The sequence below is a fragment of the Triturus cristatus genome, chromosome 8 (genome assembly GCF_964204655.1).
Source record: "Triturus cristatus chromosome 8, aTriCri1.1, whole genome shotgun sequence".
In the NCBI taxonomy this organism is placed as follows: domain Eukaryota; kingdom Metazoa; phylum Chordata; class Amphibia; order Caudata; family Salamandridae; genus Triturus; species Triturus cristatus.
This window is the reverse complement of record NC_140591.1, coordinates 279150957-279173542: the sequence shown is the minus strand read 5'-3', so window position 1 is coordinate 279173542 and position 22586 is coordinate 279150957. Positions and strand designations below refer to the sequence as shown.

At 45.0% G+C, this 22586-nt stretch overlaps 1 protein-coding gene across 1 annotated transcript in view; it reads right to left on the bottom strand.

Moving 5' to 3' along the window:
• The window catches only part of DDX10 (DEAD-box helicase 10), an 867511-nt gene that overhangs the window by 636783 nt on the left and 208142 nt on the right, over positions 1 to 22586 (bottom strand). The window contains exon 12 of the mRNA XM_085621530.1: positions 18666 to 18754. Within this exon, the coding sequence (XP_085477656.1) occupies positions 18666 to 18754 (89 nt within the window). The remainder of the gene's footprint in view (positions 1 to 18665; positions 18755 to 22586) is intronic.

Here is a 22586-nt window from a genome sequence, read left to right as displayed (position 1 = left end):
CTTGAGCAGAAAGAAGTGGGAGTAGAAACTCAGTCTGCGCTGATTGTGCAGCACCTCTTCGATTACTCTTTTTCAAAAGAGTAATCTGATTTGTTTTTTGAGAACTGGAAGATGACGATGCAATCTCTTCCATGGAGGCATGTGGAGGCTGTTTCAGGGTGTGACCATTCTGGCATATGTCTAGCACCCATTTGTCAGAAGAAACGAGATTCCATTTATTGAAGAATTTGGACAAGGCGGGACTGAATTGAAGTGGGACTGTGGTTACAGTGGCCTGTGATTCCTTTTTGTCTCCTGTTGGTTTCCTGAGGCCTTTCTCCTATTGCGGGACGTCGACATCCCGACGTTCTAGAATAAGAGGGCGTCGTGTTTGGTCAGTAAGCCTGCGCCTAATATTGCAATCGAAACCCTTGCAGGGAATAGAGTTGAAAGCGCTGCTGCAACTGCGGTTGAGAGAGATATTGTTCTCTTCCTCTGCCCTGGAAGGAGGAAAACTTCCTCTGCTGTAAGCTCCCCAGCGATTTAGCTGGGGAAGTATCCGATTGGATCAGTTGTAGTGTGTCGTTAACGTGCTTATTAAAAAGGTATTTGCCGTCAATCGTCCTACCCAGCACTCTGGCTTGAACTTCTGGGCAGAATGTGGTGGTCTTGAGCCAATCCTGGTGCCTCAACACCGCCACTTCAGCCATCTACCATGCTATTTACTCATCGGGGTGGACATTCGGTACCCAAAGCAGCCTAAAGAACCCCATTTATGATTAATGAAGGATGGAATAAATCCCTCTCCACCAGTCAGAAGCGTTTTTATTAAAACAAGGCAGCTCCACCTCGCTGCATTCATCCCTTGTGTATGACGCAGGTTTTGAGAGGCCTAAGAAATTATCAGCAAAAATCAAAAGTAAGGCTCGCTAATGGTGACACTTCATTACTAGATCGATCTCGGGCCTCAATCCGAGTTAGGGAGGGCAGCAAATGTATGCACACATGAACGCCGCAACAGTCTACAAGTGTGTATGCCAAATGTGTGGTCAGGAAAAAGATCAATGGCCATTCCATTCCACAGCCAGGACAATTCTCAATGTTATCTCTCACACCAGTAAAGCATACTGGAAAGTGTAATGCCCACAAACACATGCAAATATTTAATGCAAAAAAAAAAAACAATTTCCTGCATATACACCGCTCCCAACATTACATATAGAACATACTATTGCTGTAAAACATACATAATGTTTGCAGAGACAGCAATGGAAATGAAACACCCAACATTGGAACTATACAACGAGGAACTATCTGCCCATCGTGCATTTCATTACACAGGTACAGCAATCAGGTAAAAACACATACGTCACTTTGGCCCAATACACAGAACTATGATGATTCAAGGAGCAGTTAGAATTATAGATGGAAAGCTGTCGGTATTAGAACGGCCTTCCACATGAGGTTAGCATGAGCTCACATTAATTTTGTGATACCACCTGGAGCCATGGGGCGGAAAACTAATAAATAATAGCTACCAATCTACAATTGTCTGTTGTAGCTTGCAATCTGAAGACCCTTTTCCTCCCATACCTGATTCTATGGACCGCCCGTGTAGAGTGGGAGATGTCATAAGGAAGCTCCACTCAGGATTCCTTTCCTTACCCTTTGCCTCCTCCCTCAGGGTCAACCCCACAAAGAAAAAAAAAAAAAAACAAGATCAACATGGTGGCCTGTCACCATATTCTGCTTCTCTCTGTACCACTCTTATCCCCTGATGTTGTGCTCTCTGGGGTCAAGGAGAGACCATATACCATGCTGCCAGTAGCTTCTAAAGATGCATCAGTAAGGGAAATGTAACTAGCTGTATTCTATACTGTATAGAGATCATCACTGGCGACACTGGTCGGGTTGATGCTCCAGCATCCCAAGGCTATGGAGAGTCCCAGCATGCCCTTGGTCTGCATCACCTGGGTCTGGAGAGTCCCAGTATCCCCTGGGTCTGAGGAGTCCCAGCATGCCCTTGGTCTGCATCCCCTGGGTCCGGAGAGTCCCAGCATCCCCTGGGTCTGGGGAGTCCCAGCATCCCTTAGTTCTGGAAAGTCCACGGAGAAGGAGTGCAATAGAGAGGATAGCCCACCATCTGTCATTCCAACACCTCCTTCAGGTATCCGGAGACAGAAGGGACTCCATTAGTGTTATGATGTGTTGCATTTTTTTTCACATATCAATATCCTGCCATTACGTTGGGAGCTTTGGAGGCATGGAGGACTGAGTGTTCTGAGCCCAGCAGTTAGTTACACCACTGTGGTCTTTTGGGTAAACAACTAGTTTTTTGTTGTTGTTTTTTTTTAGTTTTTAGAGCGTACCTTTATTCAAACATAGGTAATGCACTAGTTCAGTAGATACAATGCCGGCAGTCTTCTTTCACCAAGGCAAATTGCTAGCAGTAAAGATTTAAATCGTTATCACGTTTTCAAATCGAAGTAGCTTTTAGTGCAAAGAATCACAAAAACATGCCAATCAGCAGCTGGTGCCGATTTGTGTGTGCAATTCTGAATTTAGTGTGTGCTGCTATCCGACACACAAAAACAGAACATCTGTTTCACCACGTTTCAGTGGACATGTTTCACAACCTCAAATATTTTTTTCAATATATTCTACAGCAATACACAATGCCAATAAACAAAAACTGAAAGACAGCGCTTTATTTTAAACACCATTAAAATGTTCATCAACAGTAAATATAAAATAAAAAAATGCCAGTGTTAGGTGTGCGGTCTGCCTTTTATAAAACCAAATGTTGACGGTTCGCTCAACTAGGAGGCATCTGTAGCAACACGCTGGTCCAAAAAAGACCAGACTGTAACGTGAATATGTGTATATTGAACAAGTGGGAGCACCTTTACTTATTTGTTTTCAAACCGCGATTATTTTTTTCCCAAGTATTCAAAAGGGAGTTGGAGAAAAGATTGATGGAGTGTTATACCTGGATAGATACCCACAATGGCATGCACCAGATAAGCTAAATTCTCCTTTTGCTCAAGTGTTACTTATCAATAGTGCACTCTCAGGATGCTTTGAAATGCATTTCGAAAAGAAAAACACCTCGAAGAATTTCTTGCAGTGGTTTCCTTTACCCAAAGTCAAATTTAATTTAAGACAAGATGTAAGATGTAGAGTGCAAAAGAAGTTAAATGCTTGCCCTGACATCTCATTTTCTGAAAAGTTTTCTTCCCATTGTACAGCAAATTTAAGATGTTTCGCAATTGCTGACCCAACAGCTAGTTTTCTTATGCAGAAATAACCATTTCTACCCCCTTGCATGGTGTTCTTTTCAGGGGCCATAAGCATGTATGGAAGCTAAGAAAAAAAACCACTGGACCTCAATGCAGATACTGGGCTAAAGATTTGTCGCAGTCTCTTGCTGGACATGTACTGAGATGGAGTTTTGGCGCTTAATGAAACTGATGGTGTGGGTTACACTGGAGGTGCTTCACTGACATTCAACGGCTGTTGTGGCTCACTGTGTGTCAAGGTCAGAGTGTGTGGCCATCAGAACAGTGCACCAGTGGTTGTCAGCTGTGGTTGCCAGTCGGTACATGCATATCGCTAGTAACATGCGTCTTATGTGATCTTCCCGATCACATCTGATCTGATCTGTTTATGCAGTGGGAGACCGGAGGAGGTATTCAAAACGTTTTTGAGTGACGTTTTGGCAAAAAGGAACTTGCCATCTCGAAATGTAGCTGGGAATGGGAAGGTAGAAGAATATTTAAAGACCTACCAGTGACAGGAAGAGGCGGATTGAACGAAGAGGGCAAGGAGATGGGTAAAGAGAAGGGTGATGATCATGATAATGGCTCTGGGAAAGAACTGTAACAATAAAATAAATACAGTGGTTGAAAGACAGATTTTTCTCCCAAGGACAGTGTGCTTCAAGCACACTGGAAGTCACATGTACATTCAAAGACCCGTGAGAGATAGACTTCAACTAATCAGCAGGATGAACAATTTTAAAATCCAGGACAAATATTGTGTATGAAATAATCAATATTTCATAACTTTTTACATTTGACCCAGCAGAGCGAGAGCACATCGCAGTATTTAAAATAATTAAAACCAGAATTTTGTAGCAGGAGTACAAGGAAGGGTCTGGTGTGAATGTTGTAAACGTGATGTCAAAGGCAAGGAGTGTGGAAAATAAGAGCGTGGTAAGGTAGTGAATGCCAAATTGTATATGAGAGGCACCCCGCGGCATCTAGGAACTGTCCTCACATGCCGATACAGTGTTGTAAATGCAAAGAGGTAAGATAAGTTTCACTCGTATATAAGGTTGAATGGGAATGCAATTTTGAAGTCATAATCTGTTTTGCCTTGTATTATATGTATGTTATTGTTTTGTGTGAATGTTTATTGGGTGGTTATTGGGTAAAATGTAACTTGCACAACTAATGTCTTGTATCCGATGTTAATAAAAATGCTATTTATTAAAAAAAACAATTATTGGCAAAGCCAAAATGTCTCGCGATTCTATACAGCATGGCTAAACAGAAAACAAAAGAAGAAAAAAAAAGTTATTATGACCCTGCTGCATCATTTTGTATGTGCATGCAACAACATACGCTCCTACAAAATGATACAAGCACTTTATTTGTTTTTATCTAAAAAAGAAAAGAAAGTGAAAACATTTTTTCTATTTTTTCCCCAGACACAGGTGAGGGGAAGAAACACAAAGGATGTGGGGAAGGAAATAACACTGGGAGTTGGAGGCATGAAGAAACAAGGGGTGGTGAGGGGGTAGAAGCAACTGGAAGGGCGTGGGTGGGGAGCAATATGGGGGAATCGCCACAGGAGAAAGAGGGTAACATGGACCACGGCAGGGAAGGAGAGAAGCACATGTGCTAGAGAGAGGAGGGGGGGGGGGGGCGGGGGGAGAAGCATATGGGTGAGGAAGCAACAAGGGTAGTAGCACACAAGGGCAGGCACAATACACACAGGGTGGCGGTGAGAAGCAAAAGGGGGAGAAAGTGTAATACAGAGTTCAGCAGGGAAGGGAACAAAAGTACACAAGGGAGACAGTTTAAGAAAACAAGCAATGAAACTGAAAAAGCTGTGTCCAAAAAGTGAGCAGTAGAAGGACAAAAACAATTAGGCCTTACTCCAGGGGCGGTACAAACACAAGAAGAGGAAGGAAAGCCCACACAAGCTGACGAATAAAAAACAAGTAAATAAGTGTGAGAGTCAATTTTCTGTTAATAAAAAGAGCCTTATGATTTGAGCTTATGCCAACATTAGAATCTGTTTACACTGTCCTCCATTTTGCCTCCACGTCCCAATATATCATGTGATAACTGCCGCTGATTCCTGTTCTAAATAAAACTTGTCTACTATTCACTTGAGTAAGCAGAAAGTGTTCTCAAAGAATTTTCCTCGTACTGAATCAAGGACGGTTCTCACTGTCCTAGGTTTTTGTTAAAACAATGTATCAGCTTAACTGCCCAGCCAAGACCGCGAGAATGGTTGAATCTCAATGAACTACTATCCAGAGAGAATCCTCTAATGTATTCTGCAGTAAAATGCTTCTCTTAGGTTATTTTCTATTGGTCCAAACCAGGACAATCATTGCGTTTCCACAGAATGTATGAAAGACTTTGTATGAAGCCCTATATTAGTGTGTGGCTTTTGCTAGCATGAGAAACCCTCTATTCCCCACTTTAAAAGGCAAACCAATGGCAGATTTAATTTGGAACTGAACTGAATTGCTTGTACTTATGACTTATATACTTAGCTGCTAAACCTGCTCATGACACCTTTTCTCAAATTTGCCTATCAATTCTTGAATGAATGAATGAATGGCAATTTATATTGCGCAAGACAATAACCCACAGGTATCAAGGCGCCTAACAAAAAGATCAGAGAATGATCAGAGAAGGAGACAGGAAACCTTACATGTAGGCTTGCCGAAAGAGAAGGGTTTTTAGAGCAGAGCGAAAGTGCTGTAAAGACGGGAGAGATCTCAGGTCCAGGGGAAGGTCATTCCACCACTTAGGAGCAAGAGTGGAAAAGGCTCTACCACCCCATTTGGCTCTTCGCACACGGGGGGCAGTCAGACGCAGTTTCCCAGAGGAACGCAAGTTCCTTCCGGGAATATAGTGGGAAATGATGGACCCAATTCCTGTGTCGCTATTTTTGGCAATGGCTTTGTAGGTCATGCATAGAACTTTGAACCGGATTCGGTGTTCTACCGGCAGCCAATGCAGCGTTTTCCTGGCCGCAGTGGCCGAAGAACGTCTGGGGATATCCAGGACAAATCTGGCTATGGCATTTTGGACTACCTGTAAGCGCTGCAGCTGGCCTTTGTTAAGCCCAGCATACAGTGCATTACAGTAGTCCAAGCGTGATCCGATGAGCGCAACAGCTATTTGTTTTCTTGCCTGCAGGGAGAGATAATTCCTGATCCTTCGTATGGTGTGAATCAAACCCCAGCAGGTGGAAACAGTTCTGCTCACCTGGCTGCCTAAGTCGAGGGCAGGATCTATCAGCACCCAGAGGTTCTTGGCAGATGTTGTAGGGGAAGGGCATGTCCCTAGTGAGTCAGGCCACCAATCAGCTGACCAGATGTTTTCTTTCCCCCCGAACACCATCACCTCAGTCTTCTCCCCATTCAGTTTTAGAGAGTTCTGAATCATCCACTGACCAACCGCCTCCATACAAGATCTAAACCTGGAGGAGATTAGTTCATCTGAATGGGGAAGAGAGACGAGGATTTGGGTGTCGTCTGCGTAAGAGACTACCTCCATCCCGAAAGATCTTATAAGTTTGGCTAGTGGGGTAACATAGATATTAAAAAGGGTTGGGCTAAGTGCTGACCCTTGAGGGACCCCACATAGCACAGATCGGGATGGAGATAGGAACTCCCCCAGCTTAACTCTTTGTTCCCTCCCTGTGAGGAAAGAGGTCAAAAGATCTAGAGCTGCGTTCTTCACCCCCACCTCCCTCAGTCGAGATGTAAGGACTGAGGGGGAGAGGGTATCGAAAGCCGCAGTTAGATCAAGCAGGACCAGGAGAGAGGTCTGGCCCTCATCTACTGTCGTGCGGATTTTATCGAGCACGATGGTGAGGGCTGACTCGGTGCTGAATTCTCTCCTAAATCCATGCTGGGAGGGATCTAAGCATTCCGAGCTTTCCACAAAAACAGCGAGATGCCTGTTAAGATGAGTCTCAAGCATCTTCGCTGGGGCAGGGATCAGAGAGATAGGCCGGTAGTTTTTTAAGACACCCGGGTCCAAGGAGGCCTTTTTCAACAGGGGTTTTACTACCGCCTTCTTCCATTCTATAGGGAAGGTACCGTCTCTAATGGCTAGATTCATTACCTCTAGCAGTGGAGGTAAGAGGGTATCCCTACACTGCTTGATGACTTTCAGTGGGCAGGTATCCAAAGGATAACCAGACTTGGTCTTAGTTAGCAATAGCTCAAGATCTTGTAAGACCAACGGGGGAAAAGAGTCCAGGGTGCTTGAGGGGGAGATTTCTGTGGTGGTTAAACTCATCTCTCCCCCAGGTGTAGATGCACTGAGACCAGCTCTTTGTTCCTCGAGGGCCAAGTGGATATCCTGGATTTTAGTGTAGAAGAAGGAGGCAATCTTATCACATAGATCCTGCGAAGGAATAACAGGGTCAGGGGCTTGCAGTTTGACCAAGGAATCAACAGTTTTAAAGAGCTCCTTCGGGGAGGAGAGCGAGGAGGTCACGGTAACAAAGTAATCTTGTTTAGCTTGTAGAATTTCAGCCTTGTATTTTTTAACAAGGAGTTTATGAGCTTCCTTGTTCTTGAGGTCCCAACTAGTATGCCAAAGCCTCTCCTTTCTCCTCACTTCCTGCCTAAGGAGCCTAAGAGAGTCAGAGAACCAGGGGGCAGATGGTCTCTTTCTGGCTCGGCGCCGAGATTGTACTGGGGCCAATTTATTCAAGGCCTCGGTGGTGACCTTTTCGAAGCGAGCGACTGCAGTCTGTACGTTATCTAGGCCAGTGATAGTAAGGCTAGCAGCCCAGGGCTTGAAAGAGTCGCTGTTGATATTCCTGAAGTTTCTGGCAGTCTCCATTAGGTGGTTCCCTTTTTTACCGGAGTCCATCCTATGATATCTCAAAAGAAAAGGGACCGCCAGATGATCGGACCAGGATAGATGAAACGGGTCCTTAGTGGTCAGACGAGGGTCATTGGAAAAGATACCATCCAAAGTGTGTCCTGGCTGATGTGTGGCTCCGAAAACACGTTGCGTGAGCCCACAAGATTCAAGGGCCTCAGTGAGACAGGAGGTATCAGAAAGGTCAAGCCGTTCTAGGTGGTAATTAAAATCACCCATGATAGAAAGGTTGTCTCGGCCAAAATAGGGTTCAAGGGACTGGAGGAAGTTGTGCGTAAAGTGGGTTCTCGAGCCGGGAGGTCGATAAACTAAGATACCGTTGAAGAAGGGGCGTTGCGCTTCCTTTATTGAAAAATAAAGTGCTTGAAAACTATCAGGAAAATCGGGAATGGGGACGATATGACATTGTAGGTGATCTTTATAAAGGATCGCTATCCCCCCTCCCACTCGTCCCTGTCTATCGAGTCTGGCCAGGCAGTACCCTTCAGGGACCGCCTCGATTAGGTCAGGGTCGGATGAATCCTTGGCCCATGTTTCGGTCACAAACACTAGAGTGGGTGTTCTATCCAAAACCATCTCCTTGAACATAACCTTGTTCTTGACAAGGGAGCGGGCATTAACCAAGATGCCCTCTATTCCTACTGAGTTAGGACTAGATATAACGGGGTGTTCCACGAGAGGATGGGTGGGGACGGAGTTACGAGGCCTAGACGTGGAAAGACATCCACATCGCAATGGGAGGAGAAAGTCATCTGGTTCATAGGAGTGTGAGCATCAATTTCGGCCCGCCTAGAGCAGGTCAAGGAAGCTTTGATAATGTGGAGTGGTGTCCTTATGGAGCATCAACCTGCTGAGAAAAGGGTGTGGCGTGCAAGGCACTCTTGCAGGGGGTGGCAGACCCCAGTGCAAAACAAAGTGTCCCGCAGCCCAGGGAGCAATAGATCTGGGTGTACTTTGGGGTCCCGCCTCCTGTGCTCCCCACGCTACATCTACGCCCCCGCGGGAAGACCATGACCAATTGGTTAACAAAGTGGTACATGGGCAGTCCAGTGTTACTTCACAGGCAGATCAACCTTGTCCACAGACTCTCATGGGTGGGAAACACCCTGAAGCCTGATAACAAAACTTGCATTGTCATCGACTTTCAAGACAGAAGGGTGGCCAAAGATATTTTGACCAGGCTTAGCTTTACCGGGCCTACTGGCTCGATCTTAGAAACACTTCTGTTCGACTACTTTTACAGGCCACAGCTAGTCTTATGCCTGCTCCAATGACTTTTTGTCATTCTGTCCCCACTTAAAAATAGGTTTGCGCCCATCTTGCAGCTGGACACGCTAGATTGGCTTCCTGCCGATGCCTCTACCTCTGGCCCGAACAATCTGTAGGGCGGTGTTAGACTTGGGGGGTCTCTAGTTGGCACAGTTATGCACTTGTGACAAATAGGGACCTCCTGCTCTAGTCAGGGTAAGGGGGTACACTCCTAAAATAACCCCTGCTCACCCCCTTGGTAGCTTGGCACGAGCAGACAGGCTTATCTCAGAGGCAGTGCGTAAAGCATTTGTGAACACATACAGTAACCAAGTGACAACACTACAAATGGACACCACACAGGTTTTATATTAAAATTAAGTATTCTTTATATAGATTTACCACAAGACCATTAAACGACAAAAACACACAATACTGTTATTTTAGATGGGAGGATTTTGCTTAGTTCTCTTAAGTTCTTAAATGCGACACTTTAAGTCAATGTACCTTTTAGATGCGACACGCAGGGCAACAAAAGTGTTGCAGCGATGTTGATGCGTTAAAGTTTTTGGTGCAAAGAAATAAAGACGTGAAGATCTTCCAGATGCGGCACGTTTCTTCGATGTTGCGAGAGGACTCGATGCGTCAGCTGCAGCGGCGACACCCTTTACGCGATGCAACGGCAGCAGCCTTGGCAGCGGCACTCTTCTCCGACGTTTGCGAGACGCTTCCGCTCGATGCGACGTTGCAACGGCGACACCCCTTTACGCGATGCGACGACAGCAGCTCCGACGGCGGCACGCTTCTCCGTGGATGCGAGGCGATTTTCTTGATGCGGTGCAATGCGACAACTACGATGGCTGCGATGGCGACACGCTTCTTCCTCGAGGCGAGACTCTTCTCTTGATGAGGTGCCATGCGTCAGCTACGATGGCGACACGCTTCTCCTTCTTGAGTCGCGCTTCCAGCTCCTTGCGACACGCAGTCCCTCAGAAGGCCCAACAACAGCAGCAGGCACTTCCAAAGAACTCTGGGGAGCTGGGGGGGGGGGTGAAGTCTGTCGTTCCTGAGACTTCAGCAGGCAGCAAGCTCTTTTCCAAGCCCTTGGAGATCCTTCACAAGTTGAGCAAAAGTACACACAAAGTTCCTTTCTCCTCTCTTTGGCAGTAAGGCAACCACTGCAGGCCAATCCCCCAGTTTCAGGGATAGTTTCCTCCTCAGCGTCTTCTGGTTCCTCCCTCAGCAGAGGTTCTTCTTGTTTTCCCAAAGTGATCTAAGTTCTTGGGATCAGGGTCCCAATATTTATACCCAGAAATCCTTTGTCCTCTGAAGGCAGAGGGGCCTTTGTCCAGTCCAAACCAGTTCCTGAGCACTCTGTTTACCAGACTTCTCCTTTCCTTTCACAGTGCAGGGCAGAAACATTAGACGCCCCACAGGAGGTGGAGCCAGCATTGTGGAAGGCAAGTACAGCACTGGAGCACTTTGTTGACAGGATTCCTTCTCTTCATTCACTGTGCAGGGCAGAGACATCAGCCGCTCCCCAGGAGGTGGAGCCAGCATTGTGGAAGGCAGGCACAGCCCTATTCAGGTCCCAGGTGCAGCTCCTCCCACCCATCTGGATGTAGATCTCTCTATTCACCGCTGGGACACCTCAGCCTGTCTCCTGGAATTCCCCAGCCCTGTCACTCAAACTCCAGACAAAGGAATACACACAGCCTAGCAGAGGCAGGTTTGAATGGTTAGACAAGAAAATGCCTACTTTCTAAAAGTGCCACTTTCAAACACAGAATGTTAAAACCAACTTCACTAAAAGATGTATTTTATCATCCTGAGTTCAAGCATACTAAATGCGAATTTCTACCATGTTCTCGGAGTCAGTTAGGATTATAAGATGTAATAATCAAACTGCCCATTCTGGCCTATGGAGAACAGGTAGCCTTGCAATAGTGAAAAACGAAAATGGCTGTTAATTCACTATTAGAACATGCCACACACACCAGGGCATGTCCTACCTTATCTTACAATGCACCCTGCCCTTGGGGTGCACTTGCCCAGTCAGCATGACAGTACCAGACTGCACGCAGGCTCTGCAATGGCAGACCTTCGACACATGTTTACAGGCTGCTTCTGTGGGTGGCACAACCAGTGCTGCAAGCCCACCAGCAGTATTTGGATTTGCAAGCCCTGGGCACTCCTGGTGCACTGTACTAGGGTCTGACAAGTAAACCAAACCAACCAATCCTGGAATCACAAATCATACATCAATTGACAATAGGGAGCACTTGCACTGTGGCACTGGACAGCAGTGGCACAGTGCCCGCAGTTAACACCAGCAAAAATACATGAGGCACAACCAAAAAATGGAAGGGAGACTCTCGCCAATATGCAAGGTCTAACAGGCGGGAATGGGTTGGCTAGGCCTGCGCAGGCCCATCGAACCCCTCTGCCAGCAGTGATAGTCCTATCCTCAGGGAGGACCCTGGATACAGCTCAGCCAAGTCTTTAATGATAATCTCACGTAACGTGGTGGGCCTGGCGAGGAAGTGGCTCAGCCAAGACTGGCACAAATTCATTGAACGCTACACAATCATATGCCTGCAAGAGACATAGTTAACTGATCCTGTATCAATAGATGGGTGTGACACTTATTTCTTACCACCAATCCCAGGTGCTATGGGCAGGGCCAAAGGAAGTTTCATCACCCTTATTTCCCTCACGTTCCCTGCCCAGGTTACATGGTCTTGGTTCTGCGCACTACCAGTTCATTGTATTACAATATCTAACAATGTGAATGTTACTGATGAACATCTATAATAATGTTTTTGATCTAACTAAGGTGGAAGTGGTCAGGTCTTTGTAGAAGGACATTGATAATTGCATTAGTGTCATAAACGGCAGCATTGTGGTGGTACTCCTGGACATTGGCTACACATAGGCCCAGCAGCCCAGTGAGCGGAGGAGGGCAGGCTCCAGGAGTCCCCCATAGCACAGTACCCTGGTCTGAGAGCTCCTGACTCAGTGCAGAGGGGGCCCTAGATGTAGTTGCAGGGGTGCCCCCTCAACTTGGGCTTGAGTGCACAATGTGATCTCTGAGGTTCAATTTGGTTTCTGCCCTGGCTCTGGGACAGTGGAGCAGTCCCTCATCTTTATCTATTAATAAGCAAATACACTGTGGCTAAGAAGGGCAAGTTGTAGTTATCATTTATGGACCCGAGCCCCACTTTCCACTCCGTAATAGAATAAAGTTGTGGAGAATTACGTCAGGCAAGGGTGTAAATCAGAACATCATTAAGTTCCCAATGAAGTAACTACCAGTTTGAGGTAAGGGTCAGGGGGGAGGGGGAGACAACTACAGCTTTCAACTGAGCCAGAGGTGTTCGCCAGGGCTGTGTCCAGGCCCCTTTCCTCTTCTCGCTGTAAGTGAATGGTCTGGAAGAATAACTCTTTGAGCTCAGTGTGGACTGTCCATGTAGAAGTGATCGTAGCATCCATGCTTTGATTTACGCCGACAATACAGTCCTAATAGCCAGAACGGTAATCAGTTTGCAGCGCTTGCCTGAACACTTTGTAACTTTTTGATGAGTTTGGATCTGAGGGTTCATCATGTTATGGTTTTTGGTTATGGTTTTTGCTGCAAGGAAGAAGGAAGGTACTGTTTTTATAGTCAATAACAATAAAGGAAGTACCATGCCTACGTTTTCTTATCTTGAAATCCCATTTGACAAGAACCTCACCCAGGGCCCACTAAAAAATATTAGAGCCGCAGCCTACTCAAAAGCCATTGAGGCTAGGTAATAAGCCCATTAGGGAGGTCACTGCCATTTATAAAGCCAAATGCTGCACAATTGCTAGCTATGGGGCAGGGGTTTGGGGCCACAGTGACCAGGCGGGCTGGAAAGGATTGAGAACAGCTTTATCAAGAGATTATTGGCTGTCCCCAAATCGACAAACTCTTTAATCTGCCTTTCTGAGATTGGGCTAGGGTTTATTAGTGGTGTTATTAAGATGCAACCCCTCCTTCTGTGGTTAAGGATATTGACAAGGAGTCAAACCTCCTTTAACTAGGTGGTTCTCACGGACTGCCTGAAGCTAGATCAATGCTTAAAATTCCCCTAGCTCAGGCACATTCATAACACCTCTCTTACCCTGGGCCTGGAAGATTTTTGTACCTCTCCTGGTAGAATGAATGCTAGTTTCTTAAGTACCTCCAAAAACAAGTTTTTAGCTAAATGCAAAGAGGTGAGAGTGCGGGGAGATGCTGAGAAGCAAGCTGTCAAGTCATTTGCTGAGATTTGCACAAACAACGGTGTAGAGCCATATTTAACATGGGTTAGCAATCGGCAACATAGTGCTTGCTAGTTACACATACTGTGTACAGTTCACTTGATGTTTTTTGTAAATATTATGCATCACTGAGAAAGGTGTATCTTTTACCTTTTTAAAAGAGGCTAATATCTTATATAATAGAGCTGCTTTTGCGTTTCTGCAGTCATTGTCAAATGTGAGGATTTGATTCTGTACTGCTGTTTATATTGAAAGTGTTATGAGGCAGAGGGCATCTGTTTTGTAATGAGTTTTAATTTGTTAACCTGTATTTTATTCAGAACGTTTTATATCTTTTAAAAGGTTTTATGACCCCTTCATGCTTATTACATATTGAATGAATAAAGATTTTTTAATTGAAACGAGAATGTCTGTCTGTTGTTCTCATGAGAATGTTTCGGCATTATTACATGGGTTCCCCTAATTAGAAAAGTGATGGCTCCAGCCGTGAAGCACCAAAGTCCATATCCGGACTATACCGCTCCCGGTCATAGATGTTGGCATACCCCTTAAGCAAAAATTAAAGACAGATGTGCGCACAAACAAGTGTGACAATAGAACCCACCAATGATAATCGATGAGCAGGTTTTAATCCCACTGTAAACTGATAATAAGTCTTTTCACAAACAGACAGTTTTCGCTGTTTGGCAAAAGAGACCTAAAGAAATGCAAAATGTTCCCTATAAACCCTGTTCAGACATCTCAAAAGCTATTAGAATAAGTTGAAAGCCAGACAAAAGGTAATATCGAAAGTGAGCATATAAGTATAAACAATTCTGTCAATTCTGCAGTGAGGTTGCTGTGGAGTGAATGATCTTCAGAGAATTTCTGGAGGTCAGGAAGCTTCACTATCTGCAAGTATCGCTGGGTAGAAGCCGACTCACTCAAAGATAACTGGGCTTGAATTGGGAAAGCCTCCCAATGATCTAAAGTGAATCAACATCATATACAAAGCCCAAAATTGCATCAATGAGTGGTGGAACAATAGTCCATAAACACCTCTTCGGGCATGATTCTGATTCATCACAAATTGTTTCCGCAGGAAGGGTCTTCACTAAACTGAAGCTTCTCATAAGGATCTGTAGGGAGACCACTGGCTCCAGCTTGGAGTGAAGCCACGCTGCCCTGAGGTGAAAATGCTTCCATGAAGACAGCAAGGAATTCGGTGAATTGTTTTGAGGAAAAATATTTTCTTAAAAGAAATTAGAAATGATTGAAAGGGGCAAAGTCAAGTAGTAGGTGTGAAATGAGAAAAAAACAACTAAATGCAATACACAACTACTTACTGTAATGGATGTGGCATTATGGCAAAATGAAAAGTGGAAAACATTCCCCCATTGAAACAAATCACCTGTCAAATTATAAGCGAACTGACAGACTGGTGTCATCAGCTTCTTCCTACCATTGCTCAGTCATTTTCCCACCACCACCTGGCTACACATGTTTCATCAATACAGGAAGAATACTTATTAGAGCTAGAGTTGAAGCCAGCTTTCTTTTGAAAGTATTTTCCGGATTATATATGCACTTCACTGTCCCTTTCAAACTAGTCAATACCCACACAAGAGTACCTCTCTCCAAGAATCCTCATCTGGATCTGTAGCATTTCAGGGCGATCGCCTAGCTAATTAAGCATATATTGTCTAGCCTTTGTGATTACTGACACTAACTGAAATGTGGCTTTGACTCTGTGCTTGTTAAATTGTGATTTTGCTGCATTCCCACTGGGGCGGGGGTAAACCAGACATTAAAACAGGATCTCACAAAGTATGACTGCACAAATACCATGGTATGACTACGAACAGAGCAAATAAACTGACAAACCTATAATCGCATAGAGTCGTGTAGGAATAAGAGACTCATTTAACATAACACATTTTCTTAAGCAAAAGGGTCTGGTTGTAAATAGATGAGTTCGACCTAAATACGATCAACGACCTAGGAACAACTGCATCGCCTGTGGATCCTGGACCACTGGATTTATTTTTAAAGTGGCACAGGAGATAAAAGACCAAACTTATCAATAAATCACAAAAGGACAATAAAGTCCTAGACTAATAAAATGTCAGTGTCAAACAATTCTGAAACAGCCTGAACTAAATCCACTGGATTCCAGGAATTACCATTCCATTTTTAGATTCTCCCTGAAGCCACAAAGATGACTTGGGCCCAGGCATTCCTGATTTTTTACAGAACTTGTGGCAGGCGAGGTAGTGGTGGGAAGGAGTACAGGAGCTTTCTGTTCCATTCCAGCCATAATGCAGTCCCTAGCGAGTGTCTTCGCAGAAACTCAAAACCTTTGATCCTGTGCATTCTCAATAGTGTCGAAAATATCTCACCATGGTTTTCCTCTCTACCAGAAAATGCCCTGCACCACCTCAGGACACAGGAGACATTCATGGTTCACCAGACATGGTGGTTGAGATGTCTGCCTTTGCAAAGCGGCTGCTCGCTAGGTGCTGAATTTACTATACCGAGCACGTCTTGCCGCATTTGAGAGTTCTGGATTTGCTCACTGTGAACAAGCTGATCTTATTTAAGACCCTTCTCCTAATGCACAGAGAAATAAACCACTCTGGTCCAGCTGATCTGTCATTCAGGATACGCCACTATTAATTCAAGAGACCCTTGCGCTCATCTTGTGGCCACTTGGCCGCAACTCCTAGGGTCCGCCTTCCCAATCAGGGGGCAGATCCTTCTCACTTCTAGGACCTCAGGCCTGGAATAGGCTCCCAATAGAATTGCGTTAAAATGAAGGTGAGAGTCTATCCAGAAAGCAGCCTAAGACATTGCTTTTTATACTTTAGCCTCTCTTTTTTTTACTCTTCGTATAGCACCACGACACTCTCTCCAAGTAGCCGTGCTCTTAACAAATCCCGTCATTCATTCATGGATCCCAACCAGATGATCCTCTTAAACCAACTGCAGAGTCGCAGAGCCTCTTGGAACAGGACCTACAACCCCACTCCGCTCTACTTGTTACAGTACCACATGGTGGTTATTTTGCCCGTAAGAATCTGCACCAGCCTCCCCTTGATGGACATCATGAAGGCCATAAATGCCCAACGAAAGGTCGGCAACTCCAGCAGTTTAATATGGTGCTGGATTTACGTTGGAAACCAGTCGTCTGAACTCCAAATCAAGCAGATGATCTCCCAAACCTAGCAGTCATGCATATGTCCCCATGGTCACTTAAGGGTGTAGAAGAGAGAGGGCCCTGTCACCAGTCCAAATGCGATTGAGCAGCCATCACTGCGTATCGTATGTAGTTTTCGCCAAAATTCGAACTGCATCTCCAGGTTTCCTTGGTGCTGGGCCCACTGGAACTTCCCATTCCATTGCAAAGCCTGAATATGCCACCTGGCATAGTTGACAAAGAGGATGCAGGAGGCTGAAAGGCCAAAAAGCCTTGAGCTGCTCTTATCGAGATCCAGGACAGAGGCTGAAACACCAGGATCCTAGCACGAATATCCTGCACCCGTTGCAACGGAAATAATTCATACCATATTCAAGATGGCACCAATGAAAGAAAACCTCTGAGAAAGAGTTAAGTGCTACTTCGGTTTGCTCATAGTGAATCCCAACAAGATTGCAAAGTCCACCATCGTCTGGTGGTGGTCTACCACTGACTTTGGCAAGCTAGGTCATCAAAGTAGCGGAAAACTGCTATCCCCGACCTCCATAAAAATGAGCAGCAACGATCGCCATCCCTTTTCTGAGCACCTAGGGTTCACTGGTGAGACTGTAGGGAAGCATAGGATACTTGAGAGGCAGGTAATGTCTGTGGGACTGCAGGACGGGTATATGCAATTACACAATACTTCAGATCCAGGGACACCATCAAGTCACTCTGTTCCAGGGCAGACAGAACCTGGGCCAGCATGAGCATTCTGTATTTGTCCTCCCCACAGGAAGGAATTCAGAGGATGAAGATCTAAGATCGTCCAAATGCCTCCATCATTCTTCGTCATAAGGAAATATAAAGAGTTGCAACTTGCCCCCATTTTCAAGTCTGAAGCCCTCCCAATCGCTCCTTTGGAGAGTAAACTGGCACCTCTTGCAACACAATGGACAGGTGATTCTCTGAGATTCACTCTGATGAGGGGGGGAAAATTCAGCAGAGCAGAAAGAAACAGCAGCAGTGAACGATTGAAAGGACCCATCTCTCGATCGTGATGGATTGCCAGCCTGGAAAAAGCACCATAATGGGGCCAAATCCCACTTCGTCTTCTAGTGTTTATGTTCGGACGTTGACATATTGGAGGACCTTGACCGCCAAGTTGATCTCTCGGGGAGCGTGTTCGTGCCCTCAACTTGAAGTTCTGGTGTTCTGCAAACTACAGCTTTTCTTCTCAGTCCTGGATTACCTTAGGGCACACTGAGGGTCCATGAGGTCACTCTTGATGCACACCTCCTTTGGATCAGTGCCCAACATCTGTTTCCCGGAGTTGTGGCATGCTTTGAAAGTCTTAGGATGAGACAAGGATTCCTAGCACACTGGATTTTCTTAGTTTAGGGGTCACTGGAAAGCCAACAAAATTGGAAGCGGGGCTATGGATCTCTGTCGGAACATGTGGAAAGAAAGGAACTAATGTCAGTGGGTAGAGGTGGCAATTATATGCGGCTCCGCTCTGTCATTTCCAGGGTGGTATGGGGTAGCGGCACGCACAAGTATTGCTGTAAAAGTCTTGCACTGGAGAATATTCTGAAGATGAGGAATCTGTAGTTAGAAATATCCATCAGAAACAAGAATATAGATTGAGAAGAACACAGTAACAATAAACGCGGAGTGCTAATAACAAATATTCTTGGTGACATTACCAAAATGTACCTGCTCACCTGTAGCAATGAATTTGTTTTAAAACAAACACTCAAAAAGCATTGGATATTTGCAACAAACTTACAAACCTAACAAAAGAAATGTGTACCTGACTAAATACATCACACAGTATTTTGTTATGTACTTACAGGGCATATTGCACTAAAGGCAACTTGAAGACATCAAACACTTCTTTGTTCTTCATTAGGTATACTGAACGCAAGTAGGATACAAAACACTAAAAGAATACAAAACCATAATAGCATCAATATAGTGTCATAACTGAAGCAAGTGCAATCATTACACAGCTATCTGTTTAATCTGATAAGTCACACAGCACCCATGATAACATTCAGAAGGGAGGGAACAAGAAAATAGGGAAGGGAGGCAGAGAAGGAGAGAGAGGAGGAGAGAGAGGAGGAGAGAGAGAGGGAGAGGAGGAGAGAGAGAGGGAGAGGAGGAGAGAGAGAGAGGAGAGCAAAGGAGAGAGAGAGAGAGAGAGAGAGAGAGAGAGAGAGAGAGAGAGAGAGAGAGAGAGAGAGAGAGAGAGACACACACACACACACACACAGTGTAGTGTCACTGTATGTCCTTTACAATACAAAAGTAACACAGGGTAGTTAAAGTCAAGTAGTAACACACCAAAGTGAAGCAAACTAAATCTTCACTGCTTCGCACACCAGTCACTATGAAAACCAATGTTACTAGTCCATTAAAACAGCAACAGTCTACCACTGGTTTTACATGGCTTCATAAATGAATTACCATTCTGAATCTACAAAGTTGGTGCAAATTTAAAACTTGCATCTTTTAAATGCCATACAAATATCAGTTTCTGCACTACCAAATGTCAACAACTTAACATAAAATTTCCATGAGTACTTCCAATTGGCTATTTATGGGAGTCCTTCAACCACTTTGTAAAAAAATCTGAGAACTTTGACTTTTATTTCCCTGTACAAGCCAGAAATGGATAGATCAGCAATAAACTTACTAGAAGGTGGGGATGAACAAGATGTTTGCCTTTGATAACGGTCTTTCTGGTGGATACTCTGCCAAACTATAGATCCTTCACCTTTAGAATATCCACAGGCACCAGACTGGGTCAGGAGAATTTTACAGTAATGCTCCTACATGCAAATAGGTGATGCTGCAGTGACCCTGTACGACCCTGTACCACCCTGAGAGTAACAAAGTGGAGCTGCATTAATAAGCGCCACCTCTTTGTGCTGATGCCAGTTTCTTAATCTTTCTCCTTCCACTCCCCCAGACACGGACCACTGTGAACAAACTGAAGGTGCCTGTGCCAAAACCCATCTTCTAACCTTATATTGTTCAGGAGTCCATACCACAGAACAAAGAGGTGTAAGGGAAGTGAGGAATATGCTTTTAGATAGAGTATTCACCAGAAAGAGCATTACCAAAGGTAAATAACTTGTTCTTCCGATGGACATTTCTAAACATAGATTCCTCACCTTTAGAATCAATACTACAGCAGTGTTCCCAAAGGTGAAGTGTCTGAGGAGTGGTCTTAGATTGAAAAATCTTAGAGGACTGAGCAGGCAAAAAGGCCCTTCCATTGGACCTGGCTGTCAAGACACGAGTGTTTTGTGAAGGTGTGCTCTGATGCCCATGTTGCAGCCTGGCAGATGTCTAGAACCAGCACCCTCTTGCCAATGACGTAATGGCAAATTTGACCCTGGAGGAATGAGCCTGCAGATCTTCAGGGGGTTGTTTCGTGGCCAGCACATAGCAGATCTTGATTCTGAGGCTCATTCCTCCAGGGTCTTAACCGGGTTCTTTTCTGCACCACCTTCCCTTTCTTTCCACCAAAGAATCTCACAGAGAACTGATCAAGTTGATCCCAACAAGACCTCTAGCATCTGATAGAGCTGACAATGAGGCAGAGGCTAAGGATTAGAGTCTAATTGCAAGCTGACTGGTTGCACTTGTGTACTCTTATAATGCGACATAGGCCTGGGGCTGGTTGACGACTGCTCAGAATCACACACCGGCCTCGGGACAGGTGGAGTCAGCATTAGTGCTGAAACATAAAGGAATGGTGTGGAAGAGTTAACTGGCATCGGAACCGGCCCAGGAACAGTTCTCCTGCCACTGGCAATCACTTCTTAGAAGTATCCATCGTAAGCTGGATAGCAAGAAGGCAGAAAGATTTAAAGCAATTACGAAGAGATTTACTCATTAGGTCTCACAAAGAGCTCTTTTTTTAGAAAAAGCAATTTTCCATTGAGAATCGCATCCCCCTCGGTAGATAGGAGTTTGTGATGAGTTTCTCACCTGCATGTGTTCACCTTCATATACACACAGAGCCATCACACACAATTGATAACATAGAAATCATCAGACACACATGCAGCCAGCACACTATTACCCAATAATACAGTAACCCTTCTATACACATATAGTTAGCATCTGCACACAAATATATGCACCCACATCAAGCACTCTAGCTCTTTATTTTAATGTATGTGCTATACAGCTATTATGTCTATCACCAATAAGCTGACATTCATGTATATGCATAAATAAGATGCTGTAATAAACTAAACAGTTAGGGGGTTCTCACTGCAGTGGCAGCTGGTAATATGAGCAGGAAGGGGTGGGGGTTTGCTTTGTTCCATATAGGTACCCTAATATAGGCCCGGGTAATATCATATAATTCACCTACATTATCTCCCTTATACTACACAGTAACGAGCCTTTAGGATTGAACCTTTACCTAGTTCTAGCCCTGGGCGCAGCAGGAGGGTTTCTCCCTGAACAGTAGCATCCTATAACTTCATCAATGGACTCATACAGTATGAATGAATATTCATAAGGGTTCACGGAAACCAGGCGGGGGATACACCACCTGCATAATATCTACGTACAAGGTTCATCCTATACGTCATCCTCAAATCCAACAATGGCTAATACAAGAAACAAGGGACAATGGAACCCTAGATACTTTTTGTATAAATACAGTGCACCTTACTAGGGTTAGGGAGAGGAGACCGAGGCTTTCCAGCTGACACACTGACCAGAGACGCTGAGGCTCCTGCATGCAGACGCTCCAGCTGACAGAGGTCTAACACATCCCTCACGGGGTGTCCAACTCGAGACCAGGGCGGGGTCCCACACTCTCTCACTTCAGGTAATGGGGTTAGACTAAAACCTAGAGGGATTCTTGGCTTCACACCTACTCACATGCTAGGTATATCTAGACAGGCATCGTAGGAGTACGCGCTTTCTTTTTATCATGCATTTTATATTCATGTATGTATTCATGATTATTGCAAGATGGTAGAACTGTACTATCCTTTTATTTTCACGGTACTGTTAATCATTTGTATCTACTGCTGTCTAACAGTTGTTGCAGCACGTCTATTTTACACTAGAAGAACTGTGCAATGAATTCTTATTGTAACACGCCCGACTGTTTCTTCTGTGCAACTCGCGGAGACCGAATAAGTGAGCACGAGTGACTCAGCAAAAGGAAGTACATTGTTTCCACGATTCTGAGGGATCAGGGTTGTCATGTTCTGAGGTTGCCAAGAACTAGCCTCTACCCAATAAGAGGAGATTCTAGTGGCACTGTGAGCTAGCTAAAACAGAAAGGCTAACATTCTCGGTGGGGGTGTACAGTCAGTCTGCCACCAATCCTACAGTTTATGTTATCCAAACACGCAGATCCTGTATGGGTAATATAGGAACTACACGACAGGTTGGCGGATGGAACACACAAACACTCACACATATACATGCACACTCACACCCCCTTGCATTCACACGTATGCATGCATAAACCCACCATTCACAAGCATACACACCCATTCCAGGCACGCATGCACAAACATTCATATATACACACATACCATGCACACCATGCACTGCATTAAAGCCTCCGAGGTTCCTGAAGGGTTGGAACTGCTGCTTCCTCTCTGGGAGGAGGCGGTCCCTAGCTTGTCACAGATTGGGATGAGGTACGTGAGAGTTGCTGACCCCATCCTGCTCTGTGACAAAGAGTCACTGATTGACACTCTGCCCTGGTCACTTCACGGCTGAAAACT